The sequence below is a fragment of the Budorcas taxicolor genome, chromosome 10 (genome assembly GCF_023091745.1).
Source record: "Budorcas taxicolor isolate Tak-1 chromosome 10, Takin1.1, whole genome shotgun sequence".
Classification (NCBI taxonomy): Eukaryota; Metazoa; Chordata; class Mammalia; order Artiodactyla; family Bovidae; genus Budorcas; species Budorcas taxicolor.
The window spans coordinates 69,786,733-69,810,340 of record NC_068919.1 but is presented as its reverse complement, the minus strand read 5'-3'; the positions used below and the strand labels follow the sequence as shown (position 1 = coordinate 69,810,340).

The 23,608-nt window shown below is 41.0% G+C and overlaps 1 protein-coding gene across 1 annotated transcript in view; it reads right to left on the bottom strand.

Annotated features, from left to right (window-relative positions):
* The window catches only part of DAAM1 (dishevelled associated activator of morphogenesis 1), a 127,173-nt gene that overhangs the window by 36,276 nt on the left and 67,289 nt on the right, over positions 1 to 23,608 (bottom strand). Inside the window, exons 4-15 of the mRNA XM_052646284.1 lie at positions 18,831 to 18,902; positions 13,196 to 13,290; positions 10,904 to 11,237; positions 9,810 to 9,920; positions 9,588 to 9,691; positions 8,369 to 8,435; positions 8,030 to 8,147; positions 7,252 to 7,390; positions 6,909 to 6,967; positions 3,679 to 3,866; positions 2,902 to 3,201; positions 2,487 to 2,594 (exon numbers count right to left, since the gene is read on the bottom strand). Of these exons, the coding sequence (XP_052502244.1) occupies positions 2,487 to 2,594; positions 2,902 to 3,201; positions 3,679 to 3,866; positions 6,909 to 6,967; positions 7,252 to 7,390; positions 8,030 to 8,147; positions 8,369 to 8,435; positions 9,588 to 9,691; positions 9,810 to 9,920; positions 10,904 to 11,237; positions 13,196 to 13,290; positions 18,831 to 18,902 (1,695 nt within the window). The remainder of the gene's footprint in view (positions 1 to 2,486; positions 2,595 to 2,901; positions 3,202 to 3,678; positions 3,867 to 6,908; positions 6,968 to 7,251; positions 7,391 to 8,029; positions 8,148 to 8,368; positions 8,436 to 9,587; positions 9,692 to 9,809; positions 9,921 to 10,903; positions 11,238 to 13,195; positions 13,291 to 18,830; positions 18,903 to 23,608) is intronic.

The following is a 23,608-nucleotide window of genomic DNA, read 5'->3' as shown; positions in this document are numbered from 1 at the left end:
TGGTTGAAATTACCTTCACTTGGGAAACACATTTATGGTTTAAAAATTCCCATCTCATATTCTTATACCAAGAGGAGAAACATAACTTGAATCAGCTGAGCAAGTGTGCTGAAAATTTTCTCTGGGAAGCACTCTTGGAAATGTCACAAATGATTCTACTTACCAGTCTACGACTTAGTGTTAACTGCAACTGAAATGTTCTGGTCTAGCCTGACTGGCATGACTACTGATTACTTAAACAGCAATTGGTTGCTAGGAAACAATTACCCAGTTGCTAGGCTTTCTGCAACCCTGTCTCTTGGAGCTCTTGAGAGCTGTCCACATATTTGTCCCAGAGCATTTTGGCAGCATCCTTCTGCACCTTCTGCTGAAAGGCAGTTAATTATGAGTCTTGTAAACTTGGGTCTTTCAACCACCTGCCTTCACAGTAAATGCGATCCACAAGCTCAGACTTGAATAGCATCATTTGAAATAGATGCTGTTTTCTCTTCCTTTTATTTACTTCTCTAAGTTCCCAAACCTTCATCTTAGGCAACCAGAATGGACCAGTATTAATGACTGAAACTGAAGTAGGGAATCAATGGAATGCACGATGAAGTCAGAAGATTTTTTGAATCTACTGGAAACTGGCTAAAATGTCCTGAAGAGCCCAGAATAAACCTTCCTGGGATAGCAGAGAGAGAGAGTGTGAGTGTGAGAGGGCAGAAGAGGCCTGTTGTGACCATTCTGCAGTGAGTCTGGTGCAAGTACCTGCCATGCAAGAGCCCTCGACACATCCTTTGTTTGGCCCTTGAAAGAAAAGGTTGCTTTCAGCTGGACAATGTCCTAGCTTCTTTTTCTTCATTTTCCTTCATTTGGCCTGTATGACATTGCACGAGTTCGCCTTCATACTTTGGTGGAGGCCAGGTTGAGAGCTCCTGTTTTGGAGTCATGCGGTCATGGCAGGCAACCGCCTGCATTTTTATACTTTATTAAAATAGCATAAAGGGTACCACAAGGAAGTGTTCACTCACCTAAGGGAAAATATTCTAGCTAAAAGCCATACTGCTTTTCCTTCTCAATTTTAGTTTCATCAAAGGCCATTTTGAAAAAGAAAACCCTCAGATGTTGTTTCTCTCCAGCCTCAGTCCCTATTCTCCCTCAGGGCTTGGCAGTTCTGTTCTGAGACACTCTTTCTTGGGAACCAGGCCAAGCCTCAGCAGACTAGGAAGTCTGCTGCTTGTCTAAGGATGCTCCACCCTGGGCGTGATTCACGCAGGAGGTAAGGGCCTCCTGGTAAAGCCTGAGGAAAGCCCCTGCACAGACGCCTGGCCTCTGCCTCTTCCTGTTCAAGATGCAGTTTGTGCTCCTCCTCAGCCTTTCTCTCCCCCACTCATTCTTAGAGCTTTTTCCCTTATGCTCTGGGACTCACTTTTCCCCTTCCCAGATCTCCCATTGACTAAGACCCCACTCCACATTTTCCTCGTTTTTCTGAGACTCTTGCTACCAAGCCACTTGGCTGTGAACTCTACTAAGATGCCCTCTCGAGGAATGAGAGGTACCACACAGATGTGACCAGGGCTCACGAAGTGACGCTGCCTACTCGGCCACATCAAATCGCACGTTCTCACAACCATCACATCGCTCACTTTTCAGAAGCACCTCAGGTCCTGTTTGTCCCATTGCCATCTCCACAGCCTTCACGGCCCCGCTTCTGAATTGATCACGCTCCTGACAGAGTAAAAATTTCCCCCTAGGTTCTATCAAGCTGCCAACTCACAGTCACTTCCCATCTCCCAGACTTTTGAAGATTCCTTCTACTCAACAGCCCTACCACAATGTCCTACTGTATAGCGCAGGGAGCATAGTCAATACCCTGTTGCAAACCATAATGGAAAGGAATATAAAAAAGAATAAATATATGCATAACTGAGTCACTCTGCTATACAGTAGAAATGAAACACAACATTGTTAAAAAAACCAAAAAGAAAACAAAAATGTCCTAGAAATAAACAAGGCAGTCCACTTCTGATAATAACCCCTTGAGATATATATGTGTAACTAAAACAGCTTCAGAAATGAACACTGGGAGGTAACACTACAAGTTAGGTGATTCTTCTACTAATATCTTCACCTGGCGACCGCTTTGACTAGCGCAAGTGACAAGAAGATCCAGACTCCTTCCACCAGTGGAGACAAGGTTTAGACACACATCAGAATATGATTCTCTCCAACAAGGAGCTTGTATGCCTTCAACATGTGCACACATGCACACGTGCATGCACACACACACACACACACACACACACACACACACACACACACAGGCACCTAGTCACACATGCAGCCCCAAGTGTTATGCTATTTACAGGAACATTTCAGGGTAGACCAAACGGCCTAGACTTAAGATGCTCATCACAGTATGGTTAAGGCAGATGGCCCAGGGATCATGCACAAGAACATGAACTTCTTAACTATTTTAGCATCTGGAGGGCACAAGCTCTTACCTGTTGTCTTTGATAAGCAGAGAAAGTTCTTTCCAGGTCTTCAAGATCTAGAACTTTGAAGACTTTTGTATCATCAATTTCGGTCCATACTGTTCCTTCCAGTTTGTTCTGCAAACATCAAGTTAATAAGTGCTGGGGTTTATAGTTAGACACAAAAAGAACAGATGCAGTTATTTTTTTAAAAAGTGCTGCGCTCCTAAATTTTTCGCTTACCAGATGCTCAGAATGAGCTGGCTTTAAATAACATGTCATTTATTTCAGAAGCTTTATCACTTAAATATCTGAGCTAGTAAGAACCTCAAGTCTGTGTGAGAAAATGAAACCATTGGACAGCCAAGGCTGTCTCCCTGTCAGGGACAACATGGTAGGCTGCTAATGCTGTCCATGAGATGGCAACTGTGAACAAATGGCTTACCTCAGGCAGCTTCGACCAATTGAAGGATTTCAGGGCATTTGTGGGCTGAGGAATGTTCTTCTTCTTGAGTGCCAGACCCAGGGGGGCACCAGGGGGTGGCATGATTCCCCCCAAAGGAGGAGGCCCTGGGGGAGGAGGGGGGCCTCCTGGGGGGAGGGGAGGAGGTGGAGGAGGAACCATTCCACCTGGCAGAGGTGGGGGTGGTGGGGGAGGGAGGAGAGACCCTGGCACAGAGGAAGGAAAGGGTCCCCCGGGGGCTCCAGGTGAGGATACACCGGGGAGTGAAGCGCAGACAGCCCTCTGAAAAATAAAAGTAGGAAAAGGCAAGATCAATGGGAGAAGTAAATTCACTGGACGATTCTGAGAGTCTGAAACTCTGCCTAACATGTATGTTATAGGGAAATTCACACATCCGAGATTGTGGGCTTTAAGGGGCAGTTGAGTCGAATGGACTTGTACGTGGTGCTCTATGTCTCTCACTACTGGTACCATCCTCCAGTTTGGTTTTCATGATAACAAGTTTTCATTTTAAGAAGCTACCATGATTTTCTCACTCTTGTGAGAGGATCTGCATTGGTGAACGAACACCCCCAACCATCTCTGCTAATGTGCAGGGTGAGCAGAGGCAGCAGGTTGTACAACCACTGTGATGGGTCAGGAGAAGGTTCAGGCTCTCTTCCTGCCCACAGAGCTGACTGCCTAAGGATGGGGCTCCAGGCGGAGTGAGGCACAGCTGCTGCCCAGCCAGGGAGACCTGGCCCTGGGCCTGGGCCTTACCCTGCTGAGCTCGTGCAGCTGGGCCGTGAGGTCCGCCACCTGCTGCTTCACTTGCTTGTGCTCGGTGGTCTCCTTCTCCAGTTTCTCTTTCATTTTATTTAAGGTCTGCATCATCTCTTCCTTCTCCTGGGTCTTGGCATCGCATTCTCGCTCCTTCTTTTCCAACTTCTGTTGTAACTCATTGTGCTCTACACAGGAAAACAATTGGACATGAAAATGGTGTACTCCTCAAAGCTGAAGCATTTTTCTCCAAACAGAAAATTGACTGAGGTTGACTGGGAGGCTCTTTATTAGGCACATATCATTCCTCTTCTCCATCGAAGGGAGCAACTCATGGGCTCAATGGTGCTCGTGCTTGGAGGGGCCTTTGCATGAACAACTTTTATCAACTGCATCTGTAAAAGGTGGAAGAGGCCCTCCAGTCACAGTGTCAAAGAGGGGACACAAGCATGGGCAACTATCTGTGGAGGTGAACACGGCCTGCTTGGTATTTAATTCAGAATTCTGTCCTAGAAATGGCCCTTTAGTCACCTCATGGAAAGTGACTATTAATAGGACTTCTTTTCACAGCTTAAAAATGGGAATGAGAGAAGGCCAGTGTTCATTAGCTAGGTTCGCTGGCTCAGGTCCAACTAGTGGAGGGGCTGAAAGGGAGGATCCTGCTCTGGGAGGAAATGTGGCTGCGGGGTTTGTCCCAATGTGAAGCCATTGCTCCCACTCCCCTCGAGGGCCCCCTGGACTTGAAGTGCCGTATGCTCTGGCATAACAATTATTAAAATTTGGGAGGGCAAATTTTATCATCTCAGCATTAAACACCTTCAGGGCAGGATTACCTGCTGAGCATGAGAAACGTAACAGAAGAAAAATTTTAGCTCTTAGCTGTGGTTCCACTGACTCTTCCAGTCCTGCTATCATGGAACAATGCATCCCATTCCGCATGTTTGCTTATGCTGCCAGCACACCTGCTGACTAGCACTGACAAGAGTGACGCTCTTTGGAAAAGAGGACTAGTGAGGTTTAGGCTGCACATTTTTATTTCAAATACTTGGTCCCAATCCCTAGTCTTTTTATATCAATAAACCCACTAGAGAGAGAACCCACTGGGACAGAGCTATACAGAGTTGGGCTCTGTTTCTGAATTTGATAACACATTTAAATACTTGCTTTCTCTGTCTCTTACTTTCTCTCTTCTGAGTCCTCCAATGTTAAGAGTTTGCAGAGAAGGGTTCAAGTCACTAAACTCCTTGGATTTTACCAGCCTTGGAGTTAAGATAACCATCAACCTACGTCTACCTCTCTACGCATGCTTCCCTAACTTCTTCAGCAACATCTAAAAACTACCCCACTGTATCTCCCTTTCCTCCTCCTATCTCCAGTTCATTCCTCGTTGACAACTGTTTAAGACCTGACTTCCTATCACTGGTCACTAGCCTTTGACAAATCTGACCAAGCCTCAGAACCACTTGAGAAACTAACATTTCAGAACCCCCGGATCCCATTGCAGGAGTCTATTCTATAGATCAGGGACAGGGCTTGGGAACTTTTCTCTGACTGACCTCAGCCATTTCCCCTAGTACCACCTCAACTGCCTAAATCCTACAAAATTTTCTACCATTTATTGGTGGTGGTTTAATTGCTAAGTCATGTCCAAGTCTTCAGATGCCATGGACAGTAGTCAGCCAGGCTCCTCTGTCCATAGAATTTCCCAGGCAAGAACACTGGAGTTAGTTGTCATTTCCTTCTCCAGGGGATCTTCCTGACCCAGAAATCAAACCCGCGTCTCTTGCATTGTAGATGGTCTCCTGCATTGCAACTGTATGCTTTACTACAGAGCCATCAGGGAAGCCCTCTACCATTCATTAGGCAAGTAATAAATGCCAAGCTCTATGCTAAAGTCCTTGTATTTTTCATTTAATCTTCACAACAACCCTATTAGGTTCAAGCTTGACTTTGCAGAGACAGACTGGAGGAGTAAAGGACTTAGCCTACTCACATACCAGTCAGGGGCAGTCTGAGACTCAGACCCAGAGCCCAGTATAGCACCTGACCTGGCAGCCATTCAGGACATTCCTGCCACTTGAGTGACTCCCAAGCTTATGTCCTAAGTACTCTCTTCAACTCACACACCTGAGTCTCCAGGCTTCAGGGTATATCCCCAAAACTTCACTCATTCATTGACCATCTTCTCTGGTGTAACTCTCTCTTTACCCTACAAGTTAGGGTAAACCAGTGCCTCTATTCTTTCGGTATAAGTTTCTGGAATTAACTTATAAAAATGTATGTGCAACCCCACTTATTTAAGACCAATCTGAATTCATATGAGGAACCCATAATAAAACAGAACTTCCTATTCTGTATTTTCCAGCACCAGTGGTGAGACTGCTTTTCTGCTCAATGGACAAAATGTGATATGAGGAAAGGAAATGCTTTAGCATCTGTGGACTAGCTTTTCAACACACTGAATATCGGGGTGAGTGCTACTGTATGTCACTGGTATGAATGCATCACTTGGATAGGGAAAAGGAAGTCCATGTGCCAGCATAATGAAAGAGTAGTGGCCAGGAGTATGACTGTTTTCTCAAAGGGTCCAACTTTAACTTGCTAATTTTGAAGGAGGAGAAAAGTTCCATCCATTCTGTGAGTTGTTGTCATGGTGATGGGCATGACCCCCAAGTTACTTGATGCTAAGTGTTGATATCAAAGACATATTGAGGCACTCATCAATAGCTGGCCTGTTAACATTTCACAACATGTACGTCTACAATGGTCAGTGATTTTCTGCATGATTTCTCTTTTTATAACTGGTGCCAAATTAAGGTCAAATGGAGAATTGGACTGCTGAGACCAAGTGGCTTGAACTTTGCTTTTAAAATTCTGGGTAGTCCCTGGGTGTCCCTTATTATATTTCTTAAAATCCAGTGTGCTTTAAAGAGCAGTTATGAGGAAGGTTGGCATGAACGGTAGTTAAGAAAATCTGAATTAAGGAATACTGAACAGCACATGCTTAAAAAAATGCAGATGATTATAATAAAAGGATAAAATACTGAGGAATCAACATGACAACTAAGATAGTCTGATTCAAGAAAAACTAGGCACTGCCCTTAAGACATGATGGTGGGGAAAGGCTGTTTATGCACCAATGTCAATAAGAAGCATCAATGCAAATTTCTAAAATATACAGTAAGGAGAGCTAGCTGTCCAATAACCAGTAACACAACCTCATCATTTACCTTTTCTCATTTTTTCTGCTTGTTCTTTCCACTGCTTAACTTCATTTTCATTAACCAACCTGTATAATAGTTAAAGGAGCATTCATTACAAAAAGCACAAGACCGACTGCTAACTGCGTGCTCTCTAGGTACAAAAACTGTTTAACACAAAGCAAGTCCTCAGCATGCTTAAGACCCATTTTAACTTCAGAAGTTACACACATATATTACATGTATACATATAGGAACTCATATCTGACCTCCAGAACACTTTAGTTCTCTCAACTGCTATTTTGGAGTAAGATAAAACAAATATCTTACATTGTTGCTGTTATCTCAAGGGCAGCAAAAAGAAGCAACTTACATCCTGACGACATTCTTGATATTAAAGTTTTCCAAAGGTGTGGAGTCAGGGTCTTGACCTTTGTCATTTTGAATAACTATCTGCTGTATAATTCTATCTAGCAGTAGCCAGTACTGAACTGTGTTGCCACTTCTCTTGTCTAAAAAAGAAAAGAACAGTGGAAATACTTCAAGTGGTTTCAAAACTTTAATGAATATTTTTCAACAGGGGTCACCCACCAGAGTCACAGAACCAGACAGATGTTTCCTACCCTTCCCAAATATCTGGAATCTGACACTCAGTGATCATTGATCATTTACATGATTGAGAGGTATTTTTATCCCCTTCTACATGTGTTGCAAGGCATATATTTATTTTTAAAATCAAAGTGAGGTATAATTCATTTTATTCTGAGAGCTTTACAACACCCCTTAAACTGTGCAACAACTTTGCTGGTGTTGTTTAGTCACTAAGTCATGTCCGACTCTGAGACCCCATGGACTGTAGCCCACCAGGCTCCTCTGTCCATGAGAATTCCCAGGCAAGAATACTGGAATGGGTTGCCATTTCCCTCTCCAGGGATCTTCTGATCCAGGGATCGAACTTGTGTCTCCTGCATCGGTAGACCAGTTCTTTACCACTGAGCCACCAGGGAAGCTCGCAGACACACTGGGCTGTCACAAAACCAAGGTTTGGAAACCCTGGTGTGCACCCAACCTAAGCTCCACTGTTCAGATGACAGAGACCTCTGAATGATGTCCCAACATTCACAAACAATGTAAATCACAAACACACTCACAAGGCATTTGGAGGCAGTGGTGCAAGATGGACATGAAGTGAGGGTAAGCTTCACTGTGGGTGAGCCTCTTCCTGGTCAGCTCAAACATCTGAGTAGCACTTTTTGTGTCTATGTGAACCTGTTTCATATAAAAAAGAAATCTAAATCAAGCATTCAAGTTCTTCAATTCCTACAGGGTAAGGTAAGCAAATCCAAGGCAAACAGAACCTAATCCTGCCACTTAGGTAGCAAAACAGAAATGAGATTTTGCTCTTACATTACACAACTCTATGACACACATTACAACAGGGAAATTTATGAGCTGCTGAGTCAAAACAGAATAATTGTAAGTATACGTACCAGTTCAAATCTTTTGGCAAATTCTAGCTCATCTTCATTTCGGAGCATTTCAAAAAAATCTAAATGCCTGAAAGACAGACAGTTTACTAAAAGTAGAACATCCTATAAACACAGGTACATAGGAATCAGGACATAAATACTAAGACCTCTCCTAAAATTTCAGAGATATCTCTAAAAGAAGTATCACAACAGAATTAGAATGCCTTCCCTTAACTATGTGCTAAGGAAAAAAGACATCATGTATCTGAAATGAGATCATTACAAGAGACAAATCTAAAAGCCTAGGAGGCCTGGCATGTAGAAGACAATTCATAAAAGTTTACAATCCAAAAGCAACCAAGTCCAGATTCTACTCACAGAATCTCTTCATGGAAAAATAGATCCATATAAGTAACTTGCTTGACCACTGAATTAAAGATTACAAAGCAATGGTCATGCCTTTCACTTACTCATACAAATATTTACTGAGCCCCTAACTATTGATACTGGGGATGATTAGTTCTGTGGAGACATATACAAGCAGGTAAAGGGAGTGGAGAATACTGGAGGTGCAGTAAGGTAAAGAATGTGAGCACAGCGACTGGAAAAGATCTCGCTGCACTGGAACAAGCAATTTGGACATCTGTGGGACAATGTTTTAATGCTGAGGAAACAGCAGGTGCAAATGCCCTGCGGCAAGTCTACATGATTGTAGCCTATTAAGCAAAGAAGCATGGTGGCGTGCACGAATGAGGGAGAAGAGTGGTAGCAGGAAAGATCTGAAAACGTGTAGGGTATGTTAGGAATCGTAAAGTTTGCAGACAAGCAAATGAACAGGGAAGTGGATATTAACATTCACAGATTGTCTATCAAAGATGCCATGTGGTTCCACATGTTTTACAGGAACATTTCAGAAGAGCCCTTGAAGATAATGTCATCATCATCATCACTATTTCTTCAGATATAGAAACAGTAAGGTTCACAAAAATTAAGTACCTTGATCAGAACCCAGAGCAAGTAGGCAGCAGCACTAGGATACGGATTCCCATTTAATCTCAAAACCTGCACTAAGTTCTCTGCACAATCCGCTGCTTCTTTCATGCAGAAAGTCTTACTAATAAAAACGTCACTACCTGGTCTAACATTCTGGTTCAACTTCCTTAGCTCACAAGTAGTTCAGACTGGCACCACACAGATGGAAAACACATGAACTGTCTCCTGTCGCAACAGTGTGACTTACCTATCTAATGTTGAATTTTCATGTTCCCTTAATTTATCTATTACAGGCTGAATTCCCAACATCAGAAATTCATAGCGAAGATGAAGTCTAAAGTCCAAACTTTCCTGAAAGTAGAAGGGTGATGGAATATATTTTTAAGCTCTTTAGAGAACATACTTGTAAGTTTTCTTTTTAATTGTTCTTTAATAATATGTTTTAGATTGTGACACAGAAGACTCTTACCACTCCTGCGCCTTGGCTTAGCACTGCATTAATGAAGGACATGATGGCAGTCTTAAGACTCACTTCATCTCGATACCGCCCCGTGCTCTTGTCCAAGTCATTAATTAACGTCTACCAAAGATACAAATGTGAAAACAAAGGACTGAATGGTTACTACCTTACACTCATTTTGTTAATTTTTTAATACTCAGAAATTAATTTTTAAAACCTTGTGTTGAGTCAAAATTACATCGATCCATAGAAAGCTATCTTTTTTTCTTAAGATTAGTCCTAAAAACTCTACTTTCAAAATTCTTACATCATATATTTTTATACATACATGTATACAAAGTATTAACACAAAAGGTTGTGCTTCGTTAATTTAACTTGCTTTTTCTGAGTATAAAAAAACGTGGTGACATAATTTCAGTGTTTATATTGATCCTAAATCAAGACTGATAATCTGTTAAATTTTCAGAGAACACCCATTTAGTGGATTGAAAAGTGTATTATATAATGTATAGAAAGGAGGGAGGGCTACATTTTTAAATTCAGTGCAACATTCTTCCCTTCTCCACAAGGGATGTGTTCTAACATCCCCATTGGATGTCTGAAGCCGTGGGTAGTGCTGAGCCCTACATATACTCCTATATAGACTTTGTTTTTTTCCTCCATTAACAGCTGGGTGGTGTATAAATTGTGCATATTCTAGACAAAGGGATGATTCACATCCTGGAAGGGATGGAGCAGGATGGCATGAGATTTCATCACATTACTCACAACAGCTGCACAATTTAAAACTTATGAATTGTTTATTTCTAGAAGTTTCCATTTAATACTTTCAAACAGCAGTTGATCACGGGTCATTAGCACTGTGGAAAGTAAAACTGCAGGTAAGAGGGGAGGACTACTGGAAATCCACAACCCCATATGACCAACTACAGAAAGAATATTCTACTCTTTACCCAAGAGGAGGGAAATACTTGAAGCCACATATGAATGCTCACTACAGGGAGAAATTTCAAGTTAGGCAGCCTCCCCCCCACCACCACCCACAGGCCAGGAAAGGCACCTGTCATGAGGCAGGAATGAAGATGTGGCATGGCAGCACCCACCTGAAAGCGGGTTCTCTCGCTGGCATACTTCTGGTAGTGCAGCATGGCCTGCAGAACCTTCTTGTGGCCCCCGGGAACCAGGCACACAGCGCCCAAGATTTCCAGCACGGCCACCTTCGTCTTAATGTTCTCTGTGCTCAGACTCTGAGCAATAACATTAATACTCTCAGAATGCGCCAGGACATGAGCCCGACCTTGAGAGTTGTTCATTAGCGCCTTTATACATCCAATGAGAGAGGTATGTATTCGAGACTCTGAGGTCTCATAGTCCATGGTCTTTAGAAAGTTGAGAATACAAGACAGGCCATCCAAGTCAATGAATCTGGTTACAAACCTGTCATGAGAAGAAGGTTAGAGTGCATCAGACTTAAGTCTCTTTGAAATTCTTTAATAGCCCTTAAGAGAAAAGTTTAGGGGGGTGGTGGTCAGGAGAAAGTAAGAAGATGTAGGTCCTAAAGTAACAGAAGGTTTACATTGATGAAGTCTTCTTAATTGGAGGCCTCTTCCTTGGCACAGACCCAATGGTCAGGTCTAACCAGAAGTGTGGAAAAAATCTCCATTTGAGTTAGAAAAGATCTTAGTTGATATAAACAACCAATTAACAGACCTTATAACTATAGGAAACGAGGAACAAGAAGACACTCAGATATCTGCCTTAGGTTAAAGTCACCTGCTGATCCTGTGTTAGGATAGCATCCAGTCTCCAGGCACGTTTAAGGGTTGACCACTGACTCAACCATGCTCCGCACCAATGAAAGTCAAAAAGCATCCCTAAACTCCAGGATATTTACTTGCCAAATGATAATCTATTTTCCTAAGGTTTCACAGCAAAGCCCTCCTTTTGTATGACATGCTATATGGAATCCCAATATATAAAACAAATAAAAGCAATACTTGATTACTATATACTAACATTTTTATATTTATAACACTTGTTTAAAGTCAGTCAATGAGAATAATTCACAATGTACATCTGCAGGTTAAGCCTTTTGAAAAGTTCAAAGTAACAAATCCTAGATTACTCCAGAAATTTCCAAACTTATTTAGCCTTGGGCATCCACTAACATTCAGAACACATATACAGAGGAAAACAGTTAGGGTAGGCTAGAAAACTTCTGTCATACAACTGTATATAACTTCTGAGAAATCAGAAGCTTCTTCTTATCATTTTCTAGTCAAATATAGGGAATCTTTATTTTCCAGTCATTTCATCCAACTGTGTGAGCAAGATCTAGCCAAGATCTAGTCAAGCTAGATCTTATTCTAATGAAATGCACCTATAGCACCCCATATCCTACCAAACCTTAACGGTGTTAATAAAGGTGTCGGAGGCATACAGTAGATGATAATCCATCTTTTATAACAGTTTTACTAAGCAAAAACTCACATGCCATAAAATCCATACTTTTAAAATTATAATTCAGTGATTTTTAATATATTCACAGGGTTGTACAATCATGTTCATTATCTGATTTTGGAACATTTTAATTACCCCAAGAAAACCATTACCCCTTCCTAATCAACCCTAGAAGAACATTTCCCTCTCTCCCTAACCCCAGGCAAACACTTATCTTTTTGTCTCTATGGATTGGCCTTTTTGGGATATTTCATGTGAATGGAATTATACAATATGTGGTCTTTTGTGTCTGGCTTCTTTCACTTTGCATAAATATTTTCAAGGCCCATCCATGTTGTAGGATGCATCAGTACTCCACTACTTTTTATGGCTGAAAAGTATTCCATTGCACAGATATATCACATTTTACTCATGAATTCATCAGTTGATAGAATTTGGATAGCTTTCTAGCTATTATAAACAATGCTGAAATTCACATATAAGGTTTTAGGGGACATATTTTTACTTCCCTTGGCTATATATCAAGAAGGAGCAACGCTGTTTGGTTCATATGGCAACATAATGTTTAATATTCCGAGGAACTGTCTAGCTGTTTTCTAACGAGGTTGCACCATTCTATATCCCCACCATCAATGAACGAGGTCACAATTTCTGCACATCTGTACCAACACTTGTCAGACTGCCACTTTTACCTTTAGCCATCTTCATGCCTGTCTACATCTTTTTTAGTTGAAGAAAAATAATTTAGTGAATGTTCAATGTGTAAGGTCTTTCATCCATGGTTTAATTACATGGTTTTATTTTAAGACTACCCCAAAAGTTTGGCTATTACAGAAAAATTAAGAAAAAGGAAGGGAAAAAAGAAAAGAGGAAGAAAGTAGAAAAGAAGAAAAAGAAAAGAGACAGGTAGTACATGCTGCCTAGTAAACCATTACCTCATTGGTTTCGTCCTCAGTGCTGTCTTCAAACTCTCTATCGTTTTACTTCTCTCTTCCTCCTCTTCTCTCTCTAAAGCCAGCAGAGATTTTCTCTATGCAAAGAAAATTATAAAGTAACTTCTTTAAATTATATGTTTTAATTATGGCACAAGCAAAACAAGCCCACAGAGTACATGCTACTATCACTTTTAATACAAACAATCAAATGAGACTGTAACTAAGATTTACTATAAGCCAGCATGTAGAGCAAAAGCACCAAGAATTCCACAAAATCATTCTCTCTATTACAAGTTAGTTCTTTCGAATTTTTAAATAAAGTTTTAAGAAACTGTGGAGAAATCTTAGTAGAGATTAAGCTTTCCAAACACGTATATAACTAACTATTCTATAACTAGACTCTGATGAAGATATTACTGTTTATACTCGATAGAAAGATTAGACTTGTAGTTAAATATAACATTCTGACAATGAAATGATACTATCACACTATCAAACAGAGGCAGGCAGTAATCTTCCCATGCTATCTCTCATTCCTCAGCCAAAAAGTGTAATCTTTTACACTTTCTGTTACATCAAATTATTTTTAAGAAGAACGATTAAATTTGACTTGGCACAAAGGTAGACAATTCCTTCAGAGTAAATGCTTAAGTTTTAGAAATGATTCAACATCATTTGGAAATCGGGGGGGGGGGAGAGAGAGAGAGAGAGAGAGAGAGAGAGAGAGAGAGAGAGTGAGTGAGTGTGTGTTCTCTTCCTACCCAGGACTACAGCAGTACTTTTCAAACTTTAACAAGGATACAAATTTCCTGGGGAAGCTAAATGTGGGTCCTGATTTGGCATATCTGAGGTGAAGCCAAAGATGCTGAGCTCCTGACGGAGCTGATGCTGCAGTCTGTAGACCTCACTTCAAAGAGGAAGACCCTAGGAAGCAGATCTCGGTTGGTATCACAAAGTCATGAATGCTAATAAGATTCACAGACTTGTTAAAAAGTTGTTTTCATTCCTTTTACCTCATGGTCACCTACGTGTACTAAAAGTCATTGTTGTTGCGTCACTAAGTGGTGTTCAATTCTTTGCAACCCTATGGACTGTAGCCCAGCAGGCTCCTCTGTCCATGGAATTCTCCAGGCACGAATACTGGAGTGAGATGCCATTTCCTCCTCCAGGGGATCTTCCTGACCCAGGTATTGAACCCGCACCTTCTGCACTGGCAGGTGAATTCTTTATCACTGAGCCACCAGGGAAGCCTGGTACTATAAGTATCCCAAGGCTTAAGGCCCTAGGTACCTCCAGCCACAGAACCACAGGTCCCTTGCCGCCTTCCTACTTTTAACATGTGCTTGTCCAGTCTCAGTGTTTTTACCTGTTACCTGTTCTGATAAAATGCATGGTTGGGAAACAGACTGGGATATTGAAGAAAACATTTGGCTCTTATTCCTATGTCTCAATGGTACAGTCTCTCCCTTTCTTTCAGGACCACACATCATCAAGGGGTGACTTTACTTAATTTTTTTCATGTTAACAGTACAAGCATTAAGTAACTGTTAACTAAAACCTAAATTTGACTTCACACTTAGGGGGGTAAAGCTCAAAGCAAACATATATCAGTATCATTCATAGCAACTGAAATAAAAATCAGTAAAGTCTTGTTTTGTATACTTGAATTATTTCTGCTAAAGCTGTTCCCTTGTTAGAGATGTGCCCTGACAGCTGTCACCAGAGGATGGCAGGGGAAGAGGCTGTGTGTGCAAATAGCCAATGGATTTCTTCATGGCTCTGTGAGACCCATATCCTGGAAAATTTAGCACAAATCTAGCCAAGTATGTTTAATCTCCTGTGGCACAGCTGAATTTGTTTAGACTCTCAAGCAATCACTTTGAATTCACAATCCAGGATCAAGACTTTTATGAACATCATTTCTTGTTCCTAAGCTTAGTCACCCAAACCTCCCAAATTAAAGACTAAATACATTTCTTATTGTGGTTCATTAATACCATACAATGATGCATATATTTATCCTTTTAACAATCTTAGGGAAGGGGGAACTTCCAAATAAAGGCAGACTACGTTAAGTCTCTCCCTAGAGGAGTTGGGAGTTTCATGAAAAGAAATTTAAATTAGAATTTCCTTTCCCAATATAAGAACTATTACTTTCCTCTCAAAACAGAAGACATTATCCTCTTTTCTGTGCATAGTACAATTAGAGTTGAATCTAAGATTGTTTATTGTATCCAGAAAATCGATTCTATGTAGATGAACCTGATACTCTAAAGTGACTTTTCAAAATAAAATAATTTATATGAAGTCTCAAGTTTTCAAGCGTCACATTATGAAGTCTAAATTTGCAGTTTTCCATAGAAAAGGAGGATAGGCTTACATTTCCTAAGATGACTGCTATGCCAAACAGCCAGGATGCACCTTGGCATACACTGGACAGGGCTGTGGTGGCCTCCGTGGGTGTGCAAACCACTTAGGAACTCACTGCTCATCTGAGGAGCGGGCAAAGGACAGGGTCCTAGCAGATGCTCCTCCAGTCAAAGCGCCTGAGGTTTACACTGGAACATGCAAGGTGGAGAAAGATGTACAAACCAGGCACAGAAACCATCCCTGGCTGGGAAAGTCTGGAAGTAAGCTTCTTTTTGAAACATTTCACTGGTGTGAAATCAATAAGCCAACCTGCTAAGCACATAGAACTTCATCACCTCACATCCTTGCTCCCTGAGAGTGCACACAGAAGCCACACACCAAGAAAGTCCAGGCCCTTCTGGAACACGCTCTCCTTTGATTAAACTGTTTTTCACTCTTTAAAAGCCAACAGATCACTCAGGGGTCCTTTAAAGAACAAAGAAGTCTTGTTACTGAGGCTTCCATAAAGTAACTGCGCTTGTTCCACAAAGGGCTTCACAGACCAGTAAGTGCTGCGGTTCTCAACTTGGACTGTTTATCAGACTCTGCAGATGCCTGTCCCACCTCAGAAAAGCTGGGAGGTGGGGCGTGGGATTTCCAGAGTGATAAAGGATTTTAAAAAAATAGCTAGTGAGAGGCAAGCTGGAATGGTGTCTTTGAGCTGATAGGCTTGACTGATAGACTTAAATTCCAGCTCTACCACTTCCAAATGAGATGACCTTGGGCAAGGTAACCTTTCTGAGTCTCAGACTCCTTATCTATAAGTAGCACTTAGAGCAGAGGGTGCTTGTAAGGATTTAAAACAGCATGTAAAGTGCCTGTTAGTCTGCCTGTCACATGGCACACACTAAATAGCAACAGCCGCTGCTGGTGCTGAAGACAATGGACGATGACGATGTGGATAAACACCCCTTCCACAACTCCCAAAGCAGAGCCAGAGAGCTTAGCTGCCCAGCCAGGAAAGGACCAGGAAGAGTCATGTGCCTTTCCAAGTCCCCAGGGATGATGTCTCAGAATTTCCATTGTCAGGAATTCTCCAGAGAGGTTAGTAAGACCTCTAAGGAGGTGGTGGCCACTTAATAGGGTGAGAAAAACAGAAAACTCAGCAAAGGGTTTCTGGTCTCATCAGACCTCCTTGCTCCTTTATAGATGCAGAAGTGTTAAGGCCTGATTATTTCATCAATTGTTATAATGCCTTTACCCTTATCCCTGAAAAGATGCTAGCTTTGTCCTTCAAGGAGCAGAAGGAAGCTTTGCTTGGTGTTTAATGCATTTGTCGTTGTTTAGTCGCTAAGTCCGACTCTTTGCAACCCCCCTTGGAGCCTGCCAGGCTCTTCTGTCCTTCACTGTCTCTCAGAGTTTGTTCACACTCATGTCCATAAAGAAGAGCAAAGTCACTAATATTTAAGGGCCTGGAGATACTCTTGGAGAGGGCTTTAGACTAGGAAGCAAGTATAATTGAAATGTAGATGATGTGTGAATGTAGCCAAAGGTAGTCCAAGGATTTGGATGAAGGAAAAGGGAGGCTCTTGAAGAAGTGCTACAAACTGGCACATCGGGGACCTTCTAGTACAGGAAACAAGCCAGGCCAACTCAAGACAAGGCATGGAGTAAGTCACTAAAGGACAGATTAACTGAACTGCCCTAAAATTTGAAGAAAGGAAAAAACCCAGTTATTTCATACTTCTCCGCTCATAGAAGTGAATACATTAACAAAGGAGCAACTTTCCATGTTAGACATCAAATAAGGCTGACTTAATCAGAAAGAGAGACAGCCTGCCTGACAGCTCTTTTTCCCCCCTAACAGCTAAGAACAAGATTTCAGAAATAACCTTTACGTGCAGGAAATGCAAATAGCTCTGTATTATTATTGCTCAGGCGGATGGAGAGAAAATCCCCCAAGGCCCTCACAAGCCTCATGTTCTGTTAACACATTCATATGAACGCTGAGATCACCCTTTTCTCATCATTGTGTCGGATGCCTGGTAGAAGGATTTAGTGGTTACTTTCTGTTCTTTTCTGCTGTGCTTTTAGAGAAACCCTTGGGGCAAAAAGCTTATGCAGTTTCTTCTATAATTTATACAGCTCTGTTCACATGTGCCAGGCTGTTTATTTTATTCACGGTGTGACAGCAGAAGAAGCCTCATCAAAAGAAAAGCTAGAAAAGAGGAAGTTACAAAAAGTCAAGGCCTCTGAAAGTTTAGCAGAAGTGTGAATGATTCACATATTCTAGTCAGTTTTTAACTTTTTTAGCAGCAGCAAAATATTAGACAATCTAGAATGTTTGCTCCAAATGATAAGAAATGAATTCTCCCCAAGGACCCTGGGGACAGGAGGAAACGGAGAGAGAGAGAAAATACCATGGAAGTTGTCAGCTGCTTGAATGGAATAAACTCAGAGTTGAACCTGACAGATACAGAAGTGTGCCCACAGAGGCAAAGACTGCTCTGCTGTGGGAAACCTCCAACTTTTATTCGCATGGACAGGATTCAAGCTATTAAGACTCAAATGCTGATGATGTGCTTTCTGCTGTGTATCTTTGCTGGATCCCTCAAGCAGCGCAAAACTCTGACATCGCAGAGATATCCATGTGACTGGAATGTGCATTTTAGACATTGAGAACACCTTTTTAGCAATTACTAAATCAAAAATCCACCTACCAAGGATCTCCCAAGGACATCTCAGCATTATTACTATTATGCCTTTTCATTAAACCACCTATTTCATGAATTTTTTTTATTATTTATATGAGTAAAAGAATATTTTGGTACCCTATAAGACCAAGAACCCAAGAAAACCCTCAGTTTAAAAAAAAAAAACAGGGGAGGGGGAAGAGAACAGTGAAGGGACAGTTTCATTGTACTATTTCTAAATGGTATTAGCATTTAGAATAGTGTTGCCCTATCCAAGTTCCACATGATTGATAAGACCAGTTGCAAGTTAAAGCTGAACAGAAGCCAGATTTATGATTACATTTCCTCCAATAACATTAAACTCACTTATATTTTAGTATGTGCTGATTTTACATAAAACATACTGAAAAATAATCATTTTGCCAAGTATCACTCCTGCCTCCCCTTTCTCCCCCAACGCTGAACATTTGGAATGGACTTTGGAGAGATAATGATATTTGGTAGTTCTTACTTAAGTGAATTTATTATGCAACTTCATGCTTTGTACTAAACTTGCATTTTAAACTGCGTCAGAGAACAGAAAGGATACCTACAGCAGCCATGGAATTGAGCTGATCAATGTAGAACTCAGGCCAACTCGTTGCTCCCTTGTTTTCTTCCTGGTCCTAAAGGGACAGGGGAAAAAAAAAAAAAAGTGATATACCACCAGATATACACAATGGTCACAAAAACATCTGACTTCCAGAACCTCCAGACAATGGCCCACACAAACCATTAGAAGACATGGAGATGTAAGATATCTGTCTTTTAATGTTGGCTTTAGATCACCAGACTGTCCCTTTGATCAAGGTGGTACTCCTGATCCAATGTCCACAGATAGTGCTGAAGTCAGGATTAGGTGTGACAAAGGTACGTGTTCTGAACCAGGGAGCAAGGGAAGATGAAATGAGAACTTAGCCACACGCAGTTAAGATGATGCTGTTTTCCTTCAGGGGAGCAGGAACGTTGGGAAGGGGACTGTGTTTGTTGCAAGGACAAAGGACCTCTAGGTTCTGTGTGGCGCTAAAGACACTACTGCCAGATTACATGTCTGGATGAAACTCACAAAACAGGGGAAGTTGTCTTTAAAAATGACCGTGGGATTTCGCCAGTTGTTAACTAGACTTTGGCAGTTGGTTTATTCATGCTCCAGTAGACAGTAAATATTTTGAAGAAGGGTCTCATTTGACGTGACCAAAACTAGGTACTGCTTCAGATGAGGAGGTAAAATAAAGCCCAACATCGGATGGAAAGCAACAAAATGAACACACATTTGTCCCAGGTCCAGCCCTTATGCCATGGCACCTTGTGAGTTTGAGAAAATGTAATGGAAGAAAATATCTGAGCTGAAGAGAACGGAAACCCAAGGAATTCAGGAACCGATTTCTAAATCGTTGCATCTTACAAACTAGGGTGACTTGAAGTCAGCACCAGAGTCCCTAGGGCTTCTGTGGATGGAAGATCTTTGTCAACCTGAGCCCACACCTTCCCCGCAAATCAGGTGACTGTAGCTTCTGTCCCTTCAGAGCCTCAAGTCCACTTGAAGATGGCCTTGTGGTGACAGATTTCCATGCAGACCTGTATGAGTTTAAGTCATTTGTGTGACAAAACAAACCTGAAGGGGAAAATTCCAGCTCTTCTCTAGCTTCACATTCAGAGAGCACCTTAGTACACCTGATACCTCTTGTGTCCATGGAGAAGTGCTGTTCTAGGCACACAGATCTGTACCGGACAATGAAGTGGCTACTACTGCTTACTGTGTCTGGATCCCCATCCTTGGAATAATGGCTTCAAGGCAGGGCTATTAATTTCAGTCCTATACTTTACTTAAAAGAAAAGAAAAGAAACAAACTTTCTCTAAACAAATCTTTGTAGGCAGGTCTACTCTGGTGAGATAAAAGAAACAATTTCAAACCTCTTCTTCAGGTAGTCACAAGAAAGGGGTAAAGTAACTGTTGCTCACAGTGCCTTAAAGGCTGGTAGTAACTGATATCCAAACTCGGGGAGTCGCATGAATTTCATCTGGAGATTGAACAAGCCAGATGACGGGGACAAAGGCTATAGCAGAGGCTTTGAAGTTGGACTGGATTTCACTTTCATGGCTTTTAAAAGCTAAGGAAATTTGATGAGTTTTTAGAACAGCCCCTGATTATTATTTAACATGTTAATAAAATAGCTACAATGGGAGTATAAATGCTGAACCCTTCTCTCCTCTTAAAATCATGTATTAAAGTTAGCAAAACCCTACTGCTACCAAGGTATTCAGCAAGCCAAAACCCACAGTGATATTCAATGGTATTTGAACCTATAAAATGAAATAGAAGGCGCCAGATCTTTCTATTGCCTAAAACTAGGGCAAATTTCCAAAACTACAACAAAATCACGTCCCACGTCTGGGGCCCCATGACAGACTGTTGTAGGTTTAACATTCATGGTTACAGAAGAGAGATCATTTTCGAAGCTTAAGATTAATACACAGAGAAAACTCTCTATACTTTGAAAATGCTTTTAAAATAATGTAAATGGATTAAGAGCAGATCTAGATTCTGCAGTCAAAATTAGGGGAAGAAAGCTTCATTTTATTTTACATGCCTCAGTGCTGAGAAAATCAAATCAGCTAATGTATGTGAAAGCTTCTCGTAAAAATACAAAGTGTTATCACTATATCCCCAGCAGGGTGATCCTCAGAGTCCTTCATTTTAGCAATGCATCTTCAGTTTCCCCTGTGTAATTTCCTGGTGCTCTACAGACGTGTGTGTGCTACAGTAGCCAAGACAAGCTCATACCTGTGAACCAAATCTCCCCCTCCTTTGTGTGGCTGCTGGAATCTCCAGTGATACAGAGACACTGGCCAGAAGGAGCTGAATTTAATTTTTCTCCGAGGTCTCCTAAAGAGCACTGGATGTGAAGACTTGCCAAGGGGGGGACTTTCCCCTCAGAAGTCCATGAAAGGGATCACTGAAGGAAAGGTAACTTGTATAATATTCCTGGAAGGAAACAGTCTCATGCATTACCAGCCTCTAACACATGTTATTCTTTGAGCCATCTGTTTTGGTCCTATATACTTGTTCGAGAGAAACAAGTGGAAAAGTACACAAGCCCGTACAAACTGTATCACTGTATTTGTAATGGAAGCAGCAGCAATATCCTAACACATACAGAGCTTCTTCCCAGGCATCAAACACTGTGCTAAGCACTGCGATCTTCATTTAATCTACCCCATGAGGTAGCTGTCATCACACTCATTTTGCTGAAGAGAAAACAGAGGCAAAGGGAGTACAGATGAGTTGCTAAAGGTCTTCCTGCTGGAAATTCAGAGGCAGTGAGAAGAATCGTGACAACCTCTTTTCCTAAAGCGAGACTTCAGATTAATCGCAAGCAATACACATTGAGTGCAAAGCTGCTCTTCCACTCTTTACCACTTCACTGTAAGAGACTCAAATATGATTAGTGGATGAAAATGAGTTCACCTTTCCCTAAACCTTAGTGCTACTTTTTGCTACATTCAACATTTCTGATATTATTCTAAGGTCTGATGTTTTAACCGGGCTACCTCTGAACCTTCTCTGCAGGCTTTCTGTGGGAACTCTTTTGCTCCTCTGTCAACACCTCATCTGTCTTTATATCTGTGCATGCAGACAACACTAAGAAGCTTTTCCCTAACCTGTTATCCTGTCTGTTATACACTGCATGTTATAGTCTTGTCTTCATGGAGACTTCTCAAGAGCTGCTGAAGATGAGCCCATGGCACTGACCACCTGTAGACACTGAAATTATAAAACCAACCCTAAATGATATACATGTAACCCTACTTTTGGCTACCTACTTCACTGATTCCATTAGAAGTTTTCTAATGGAAAATAAGCAAAAATATTGCCTTCACTCTATTATTTAAAAATACTGCTTTCCCCCTCTCTTTTAAAACAGATAGTAGGTAACTCTTAAAGACACTTAGAGAAGATTGTCCTATGTGAATACAAGTGGTAGCAATCACATTAAATGTTCTTTTTATTCTACATACAGAATGGATAATTCATATTAATATCCAGTTTTGTTTCCTCTTGAAAACATAATAAGCATTTAAGTTATATGTCTATCTTTAGAAGGTCTATTAGATAATCTATTAGATATTGAATTGGTATAAACATTTTATGTTCTTAAATTGTACGCTGATAATTGGTTTCTGAGATTATCTGCAAATATCACTTATATTCAGAGAGATGGTATGGTGGAAAAATGACCAGATAGGCTGGCCATGCAAAGATGAGATTCAAGAACTTACTTGTTGGTTTATTCAATTAGCACCTACCGCTAAGTTTGAAGACCTTCGAGTCTTATTTTTCTTCTGTTCAAATTAAGAGGTGAGACTAGACTTTTCAAAGCACCTACAAGCTCTAAGATTCTACATGACTCTAATAGTGAGATGTTATGTGAAACATCATTTGTTACTATTAATATATTTAGAGCGCTCAATTTCTAAAGTCAATAATTTAAAAAATTATGTTGTTCAGTGACTCAGTTAACCTTTAACTTGCAACAGCTACTTCCTTTCTAAGGTAATTAGAGGGGGAAAATCTCAACATTAATTATTTTATTATCTCTAATCCAACACATCCTATTTCCTTAGTAGCTTGATAGGCATCAATAAGAGCGTATTCATGGACAAAATTTCCTGCTGGATGGACAGTCTGCCTTTGCTTTCAACCTACACTGAATGCAGCTTTACCCTCTTTTCTTGGTTTTCCACTTTGCTCCGACAATCTCAATTTCTAAACAAACCAACCAACCCTTCGCTATGAAAGGGGAACTTGTACAGTGCAAAGGACCTTCAAGAACACTGGATTTTTTCTTTTTTCTTCTTTTTTTTAAATAAATCAGGCTCTAATTAACCAACTCATTTAAAAAGTAAAGAAATACACAGTCTATTTCTAACCTCACTTCATTTCCAACCGGCACATTTTTCACTCCATATCGCTGGTCAGTGGCTACCAAAAATAAAAAAAATTCAAGAGATCCTCCCATCCTCTTTAAATGCTCAACAGTGCATTTGCTTTTCACAGTATCATTTTGCCCATAAGAATAAAATCTGCATTATTTATTTGGTGACACATCTGTCTCTCACTTCACTGTCATCTCTTTCTCAATCCAAGCTGATTGTACTCCACTTCTACGAGCATCAACAGACAGGCATTTGAATCCTCAAACACTACTACCTTAAATGACTTTTGGCAGGAAAGGTAAGTAATTTCTCTGTGTGACTCAGCTTTAGTTTCCTTTTCTGTAAAAGTGGTGCCTACCTCATAGGGTCATTTTAAGGATTTAATAAGTTAAT